Raw genomic sequence first — 9,222 nt, 5'->3', positions numbered from 1 at the left:
GACAAAATGGAGGGGTCTCCCAGGGATTTTTATAGACTTTGTCCTCTGGGTGGACACCCCTCTCTCTCCCTGTGTAGAATCCAGTTACAAGATGGAGTTTTGGAGTCACATGGGCAAGTCATATGTCCCTGCAAGACTGAGTTCCTTACCAGTCAAGCCACATTCCTGGGAAAGCTCAGATGTGGAATGGCGTCTCCAAATTCATTGTTGGCTTAAGTGGTTCTTGACTGGGCACTTACTGAGAATAGTCTTCTCTTAGAAATCTGATGAAATACTTTTACCAAGGCTACCCAGAAATCAAGCAAGTTCACAGCCAATATTCATAACCTCAAACACAAAAATGATACATGCATACAAATAGGAGGAATAGATTCAGCAGATCACAACCTCTACAGAGACATGCTACATGGCATATGTCACACAAAACATATTCAAGTTATATCATATATACATTTATAAGCATCTCCCCATATAGCACTATGGGGTGCACCATCACAGTGGGTTTCCCATGAAATCTGGAATCACTCGGGGTGAGTTATGCAAAACCTAGCCTATAAAGCTTTGTTCTTTGGGATAAGTAGTAGTGATTGGTTTTACCTGTTTCAGGAGGCCTGAGAAACAAAGAAAGCCTTTTGGGTACAAAGGCTGAATTTAAATTAAGAGGGGCCCTTGTTTTGATCCAGCAAACTGGCACGGGCCATTAATCAAGGGCACAAAACCTACCTGGAGGGATTTTAAGACTGGAACCTGCCAGATCTCCATGTGGATGGTGGTTAGGCCTTTGTAAGCCAAATGAGCATTTTTTAGACCCTTTTATTGTTATGTTTTCTTTGTAATGCACCATTGCCAGTTGTTGTTGCCAGCTAAAGTGAGAAAAGATAACATTGCATTTCAGGCATGGAAAATATCTTAACTCTTCATTTCTTTCTGCATACTTGAATGGCACAAGACACGAATGGGCAAACTTAACTCTGCATTAACAAAGGTTTGGGAATTGAATTTAGGCCAAATTGAATTTAGGCCAAATTTGCAGCTAAATATTGAGTGTGGAATTTTGGAACTGCCTAAATAAAAAGCACCCACTCCCTATTGTTTTTAGTTGGATATTTAACTCCTAAAACCATAATGCTCTTCAATGCGACTTTCTTTTGGAATCTGTTTGATCTTGGTTTCAGAGGGGTAGACGTTTAAGTCTGTGTCAGCAAAAACAATGAGGAGTCCTGATATCACCTTAGAGACTAACAAATTTATTTGGGCATAAGCTGACAAAGTGGATTCCAGGCCATGAAAGCTTATGCCCAAATAAACTTGTTCATCTTTAAGGTGCCACAGGACTCCCTGTTGTTTTTGCTGAAACAGACTACCGGCTACCTCTCTGAAAGGAGGTGAAAGAGGTCTTTAGGAGGGTAATAGGGGAAAAAAAAGGGTTTTCCTTGGTGTATGTAAATGTTAGACTTGGCGGTTAATCAATAAATGGGAGTGAGATGGAGGAGTGAGTTTTCTGTGTCATTATCTTTATATGAATAACCAGATGTGTTCGTCTTTCATTAAAAACAAATGAATGGCCAGATTTTTCCAAAAAGCTCTGTATTCAACAGCTAACATTTCAGCACTCAAACAAGTGAGTAGATTTGCCAAAGGTCTCTTTTCCCACTTGGGGACTTAAATTATTCATTTGGGACCTGCACTATTTATCCCAGTGTTGGGTGCTGACCGCTGCTATAACTCGGGCTTCCTAACTGAGGTGTCTAATAGAGAGAGCAGCACCTCTGAAAATCTGCCTCCAATTGTAGGTGCTGCTAGACACGTTGTACTGTCTGTCCCAAAATGTTCACTCAAAGTTTTCTCTTCTTTTGAGGTATATTGCCAGTTTGGAAAGCTTTCCCATTTTATCAGAATAGAGCCCTTACAAATATAGGTCCCGGTTCTGGAAAGCCCTTAAGCATGTGCTCCCACCCCTCTCTGTCTAGTGAATCCATTAAGCATATGCTTGATATTGATCACGTGATTAAATCCCATTGAATTCCCGGCGATTTAAGCACACTCTTAAATGATTTCCAGAATAGAAATAGTTGACTAAGATGGGAGCAGAAACTTAAAAACAAACAAACAAAAAATCCCACAACCAAACATTTGAAGGATTTAATCCTAAAACTTAAAGAAAGACTCACAACAACAGCAGCCTTGGATCAGGCCTGATCAGTAATTACTCCAACGGAATCCATGTCAAATGGCAAATGACCATTTCCAAGAGACGTGTTGACTGGATTAAGGCCAGGCCCCATTGTGTGTCCAGCCAGGTCAGAGGCACAAATGGGAAAACCCATCTCGCAAAGTTCTTACATTGCTAAATGCAGCAGTGACAGTTATCAGAGAAGAAATGGGGGATTTTGTCAAGGTTTGTGCAGCTGGCTCTTATAACACAAAAATATATTAGGAAAACCTGTCTAACAAAGAGAATCATGAACCACCAATGCAAATCCAAATTGCCTTTTGCTAACTAATAGAAAATAGATGCATTTAACTCACACAGACAAAATATATTAATGAAATCATGGGATGTGTTTGTTGTTGCAGCTATAAGTGCAATTAAAAAGGAGAAGTGGTGTAGCCACAATAAGAAAGTAGTGAATAGGTAAAGTACATTGTATTTAGAATGTGTTATATTCATGCTGAAACTGTACTGTTAGATGATGTAACCTTTGCATGACCCTTGCTCTGTATACAGTAGGAGAATTCAACATGGCTAGAGAAACACATTCAACCTGACAGCCTTTAGGTATTCTCCTATGCTTGGCTTCTGCAACCTTCTGCCTTGCATATCTACCTACCTACCAATGTAAAAGTTTTATAGTGTTTGCCAATATTATATACAATATTATATATAATAGTAGGTATGTTTATACAAGTATGAATTGTATTCATTTCAAGATCTTCCCAAATGATTTTTACTTACGTTATGCTATTTAGCCAAGGGGAGATGTGAACTGTGGTAATCTCAGAGAACAAGGACAAGACAAATAATTTTGCTAACGCCTCACTAACATGGGCTTTATAACAAGTTTTTACTGGTAGAGGATGCTTCTAAGGTTTTGCCAACTTCTCTAATATAGTGGTCAGAACATAGATATTAAGCTAGTTATACATGTTGTCCTGTTTACTTTCGAGTCTGTGCCAGCCTAGCAAAAACATTCAAAAACATGTCAAAGATAAGAGATTAAAAAAAACCCTCAACTCTAGTGTATATATAGAGGCAGAGTGAAGCTCAGATTTTAAGGCAGTGTGACCTCTGCACTATTACCATCCAGATGGGTTGGTAATATATGTAGTCCTCCTTTCTCTGTTATGCTGTATTTATCTGTTACTAATAATCTTTTCTTCATAAAAGTTGATTAAGCCTAGCCATTTGGTATTATTGAATTCAGTCGAACCTGTAACACATGGTAATGATTTAGGGCTGGATCCAGTGTGCCTTAAAAGCCAATTGCACAACTTCCACTGATTTCACTGATGCAAATCAAGCCCTTAAAGTGGGTGGGGACAGGGAATTCTCTGAGCTTCTCCATTTTCCAAATGATTTTTATTTACCCATCTTGCACAAATATCTGAAGAGCTAAATTGAGCTTGGGCCAGTAAATGCAGCAAAATGAAATTTCCTCTCTCGGTAACACGACATTACATGTCCCATTTTTGGATGGTATCTGTGCCATTAATCGTTCCTCTGTTTATACCTTGGAAACTCTTCAAAGTGATGCTTTAAAATGTCATGTGATGGGAAGATGGATCTACTTAAATGCTGATCTGTCCCTTAGGAAGGTCCATTTTGGCAGTGATAGCTATGGTTTCCATGTATTTGTCTGGCACATTTCATCCACTGAAGGATCTCCGAGGACGTCACAGGAGTCATATGCACAATATTTTCCCCACTGCGTTATCACCACTTTGGTGAGGCCGTTCTGGGCTAATGCAATGTAGCCAACGTGAAACGCGTCAAGAGTTAACGGTCTAGCTGCCCCTTTGAACCCTCTTTGGCCAAATCCATGGAGGACTGGTGCAAAGCCTCCTCCACCTGCATCTTCCGCCTGGTGGCCATCACAGTGTTCTTTAGAACTGGCTCTTCCATGTATTCACAATATTTTGTGCACTCCCTCACATGTTTGGGCTCTTGCCTTCACCTGTCCTGGGATGGAATCCCCGGACTCTCCCACTCTTAGATTATCGCCTCCTGTGTATCTACAGTGACTTCTCATCTGCTCCATCTGGGCATGGAGCCCGCAAGTCTTTCCTCTGGGAGCTGTAATGAATAATTAACACAGTGACCAGCTTTCTTAAAAAAAACCCCAACAACAAACATCTGTGTTTCATCTTGACAACAAAAATACAACGCAGCATGGGAGCAAAAGGATGTTCAGACAGTAAACCAGTCTGTGTGCACGAGTGTCTCACCTAGGGCTTCAGAACCCCGGGTAGATTAGGAAGGCCCTTCTGCAGGGCCCTTGGCTATGTCAGCCTGAGCCTCACAAACAGCACCTGACAACTGCTCCCACCCTCTCTAGAGATTTGATTTTTAACTGTTTCATATCCTTTCACTCTATTTCCACCTGTATAAGGGCTGATCTACACTGAATACTAACATCAGTGTAGCTACGTCTCTCCGGAGTGTGAACAATCCACACACACCCTCTGAGAGATGTATCCATGCCAACATAACCCCTGGCATACACAGTGCTAGGTCCATGGAAAAATCCTTCTGTCAACCTAGCTACCGCCTCTCAGGAAGGGGGATTAACGACACAGATGGGTGTACCTCCTATCCCTGTCGTGAGCATCTCCACCGAAGTGCTATGGGTGCAGCACTGCCCCTGTGCTGCGCGAGTATTTTAAGTATAGACGCACCATAATCGAGGGCTGGAGGCAAGGATCTGGGCACCATTTCTTAGTCCTGTTGCAATGTGAAGTTTGGGAGGGTTCGTCCGTAATCATTTATAGCTACTGTATATGACATGGATAGTGAGATTAAATCGGACTAGTTACACGGGGTTCTTGGATGATGTAATACATACATTGATTAAGCTGGACTGTTCGGAAACTATCATGAAGGCAACAAAATATCTCTAGTAGAAGTAACCTGCCCGTAAACACAGCAGGAGTCATTAGCTGCTTCCTATTAATTTCTTTGGCTGATCTCTGATTCTTGTCCTTTGTGAAGGGGGAAATAGCATTTCCTGGGGTAAATAACCTGCCTTATTCACTTTCTCCATATCGTTAATGATTTTATTGACCTCGATCATATCCCCCCGTAGTTGTCTCTTTTCCGAACTGAACTGTCCTAGTCCTTGTAATCTTTCCTCATATGGAAGCTGTTCCATAACCTTGATCATTTTTGTTACCCTTCCCTGTATCTTTTCCACTGCTAATATCTATTTTTGAGATGGGCCAACCAAAACTGCATGAAGTATTTAAGATGTGAGTGTACCATGGATTTATATAGTGGTCTTACGATATTTACTGTCTTATTATCTCTCCCTTACCTTAGGGTTCTTATCATTCTGTTAGCTTTTTGACGGCTACTGCAGCTAGACTGGATGTTTTCAGAGAACTGTCCACAATGACTCCAAGATCTTTCTCTTGAGTGGTAACCGCTAATCTAGACCCCATCATTTTGTGGCTCCTCAGTCTGGGATGCTTCCTCAGACCCATCACCTAAAAAGAATGGCTCAGGTGTGGGGATCTCCCTCATATACTCTACTGTGAAGACCAATGCAAAGAATTCATTTAGCTTCTCTGCAATGGCCTTGTCTCCCTTGAGGGCTCCTTTAGCACCTCAAACATCTAGTGCCCCCCACCCCCATTCTTTGTCAGGCTTCCTGCTTCTGATGTACCTAAAACAAATGCTGTTAGTTTTTGAGTCTTTTGCTAGTTGCTCTTCAAATTATTTTTTCACCTGCCTAATTAGACTTTCACACTTGACTTGCCAGGTTTTATGCTCTAGGTGTATAATATATTATATTTAATATTTTAATATAATATAAACATTTTTTAAAAAGGAAATGATAAGGTTGAACCAAAAGATTTTTCCTTATTGAAATAATACTTTTTTACCTCCTTAAAACAAAAAGTTTCAAGATTATTAAAATGACATGTTTAGACATTATCAGAATGAAACTTCTTCATGGTCCCAAACTGAAATTGATCTGAATTGTGGTTTTTGTGGGAAATGTCAAAATATTGGCTCTCTGTTACAATTCGGAATTAAAAGTGGGAATTTTCTGAGGAAGAGGGATCACAGTTTCTGACCAGTTCTATTTCTAACACAGCTCTACTAATGTTTATGGAGTGCTCGGCTGACTGGATGTTGAACGGGGGAATGCAATTGCCTGCAGTGGCTATATTCCTTCCCTGTTGCTCAGCCAGCATGGGGGAAAAGTTGCCGTTATTGACTCTGATTCTCTCCTGCCTCGCTTCTTGTGCTATCGTTTATACCTGATCACAGTGACTACTGAAGAGAGGATCAACTATTATATTTCACTCAAATACCTAATTCTGTGTGAAAATAACACTGAATCAGAATGATTTCAGCCTGTCTGCACCTCATGAAGAAGAGCTTCAAATATATAAAGCCCTTCAGAGAGAAACTATTAAAAAAGCCAACTAATGAAAGTGGGTTAAAGATGGAAAAAACAAGGACTAGGGAAGCAGACAATCTGGGCATCCTGGAAGTCAGGGAAGTCTCAGATTCTGGGGATGCAGGAAATTCTCCAGTCCACCAGCACATCAAGCAGGCAGCCTGGGCAACTGGCCGCCCAGGAAAATGGGGGACCAGGTAGGCTGGGGAGCCTGAGAGCTTGGAGGAGCAGGGCGGCTTGCCCACCCACCCATCAGCGAGCAAGCATGCACGTGGCCTGGTAGGAGACCAGGCAAGAAGACCAGGCTTCCTGTGGTACATTTTAATTCAGTCTGTAAATGTGTGGCCTCCTCCCAAATGTCTCTTTGTGGCTTTGAGGCAACCCTGCAAGTGGCCCCCCATCTCAGTTTCCCTTCTGGGTAACTCCAAGCTCTTCATTTCACGCTCTTACTCAAACAGTAGTCATCCTGGGGGCCAGTTACCCAGGCTGCCTGTCTGGTGTGCTGTGGGGGGAGGGGGAGGAGTGACTGCCTGCATACCCAGGATCTGGGATCTCCCTGACTTCCAGGGAAGTACTCCATACCATCTCAATGCATACAGTCCTTGTTCTCCCCATACCCCAGTGTCCTCCACCACAGCTCAGCTCCTTAGCTGTCCTCTTCCAACTCTGTGCCAGAACAGCCCCCCCAACCTCCTTCCCCCCACCGTCCAGCCCTTCCTTCTCCGGTGCAACCCCCCACGTCCCAGTGGGCACTCCCACATCCTTGCCAGGGAGCATCCCTTGCTCCCCTGGCCCTTCTCACTGTCCATTAGGATCCAGCTGTCCTGCAAGGAGACATCAGCATGTTAGCCTCTCTGCTGATCCCCCTCCCTTCGGCCCTCTCCGGCCATTTGATCCACTTCTCTGGGTTGGAGCCAAAAGGCATTTCCCTCTTATGTTGCTCCTGCCTTCTTTCTCACCATGCAAGGCCCAGTGACAGGGGTAACAATGGTAAGATCTCACTTCTGCCACATCGCTAGAGCCAGTTGGGAGTTTTCCATTGGGATGATGTTCTGGTAGAACAAACCTTTCTCACAAAATTTTAGGGAGGAAAACTTTATTTGCCATTGGAGAAGTCAAAAGACAGGTTCCTGGCTATCCTCTTGGGAAGCTCGTGCCAATCTCGTGTTCTACCGACAGATAGAAAGTGAAATTGGGAAGAGCCTTCTTGGCGGGTGGCCAGCCAGGCAAAAAAATCCATTTTGGTTTTCCCAAAATGGAATGTTTCAGAATTTCTGTCCCACAAAGTATTTTGAGATGTTAACTTTTTGTCCTGAGTTAGGATGGTTCTTCTTTTTTTTGAAATCTCAACATTTTCCATAGGAGAGAAATTCCATTTTTAGGCTAGCTCCTCTCACTTCTATTTATTATTAAATCATTAAACTCATCCTCTCAGTTAGATTCAGTGAGGAATAATTTTCTGGCATATTGTCTTCCTCAGGGCGTCCTTCACCTCCTTGTTCCTCAGGCTGTAGATCAGGGGGTTCAACATGGGGATCACAAGGGTATAGAACCTGGACACCACTTTGTCGTACTCTGATGAGTTGCTGGATGTGGGTTGTAAGTACATAAAGAACAGAGCCCCATACAGTATGGACACGGCCGTCAGGTTGGAGGCGCAGGTGGAGAAGGCTTTGTGTCTGCCCTCGTTGGAGCGAATCCGCAAGATGGTCACCATGATAGAAACATAGGAGATGAGGATGACCAGGATAGTACTTAATGCAGCTACAGCGGCAAAGAGGAAATGCACTGTCTCACCCATGCGAGTGTCAGAGCAGGAGAGTTTCTGGAGTGGGGGGAGGTCACAGAAAAAGTGATCAATGATATTGGGACCACAGAAGGACAGGCTGAACAAGGAGCCTGTATGCACAGTGGCATTAATGGAGGCATAAAAGTATGATGCAGCTACCAGCTGTACACAGACTTTCCTGGACATAATGAGTGTGTACATCAGTGGCTCGCATATAGCTATGAATCGATCATATGCCATCACAGCCAGAAGTAAAGCCTCAGAGTTCACAGACAAGGAGTGAAAGAAAAATTGCGTGGCACACCCAGCAAAGGAAATGACTTTACTCTCTGCTAAGAAGTTCACCAGTGCCTTAGGGGCAATAATGGAGGAGTAAGTGATGTCTATAAGGGACAAGTTGCTGAGGAAAAAATACATGGGGGTGTGTAGCCGCCTCTCGATCCTGATTAAAGAGATCATGCTGAGATTCCCCGCAAGGCTCATGGTGTAGATAAGCAAAAACATCCCAAAGAGGACAGCTTGCACTGATTGGCTGGCTTTGAATCCTAGAAGGATGAACACGGACACTCCAGTGTGATTGCCATGCGCCATGTATTCCAGATGCCATCGACGCTGTTGGGGTAGAAGAAAGAAACACAGCCAAGGTAAAGCTTATGATTCAAAATTAACCATATGGGGCTGGGAGGTGGACACCACCATTGTGAAATACAGTAGAAAGCCAAGATACAAAAAATAAGTTATGTTGTTCTGGCTGTGTAACATTTGAAAACTTAAAATAATTTCATGTGCGTCTGTATAATTGTCAAG

General features: G+C 42.9%; 1 protein-coding gene across 1 annotated transcript; it reads right to left on the bottom strand.

Annotated features, from left to right (window-relative positions):
• Window positions 1-8,067: 8,067 nt before the first annotated feature.
• On the bottom strand, window positions 8,068-9,006 carry LOC144266630 (olfactory receptor 5AP2-like). Its single transcript, XM_077820073.1, has one exon. The coding sequence runs from the start codon at window positions 9,004-9,006 to the stop codon at window positions 8,068-8,070; it is 939 nt and encodes a 312-aa protein (XP_077676199.1).
• Between the last annotated feature and the right edge of the window lie 216 nt (window positions 9,007-9,222).

Source organism: Eretmochelys imbricata, chromosome 6, assembly GCF_965152235.1.
Source record: "Eretmochelys imbricata isolate rEreImb1 chromosome 6, rEreImb1.hap1, whole genome shotgun sequence".
Taxonomy (NCBI): domain Eukaryota; kingdom Metazoa; phylum Chordata; order Testudines; family Cheloniidae; genus Eretmochelys; species Eretmochelys imbricata.
This window is presented reverse-complemented; position numbering and strand designations above follow the sequence as displayed.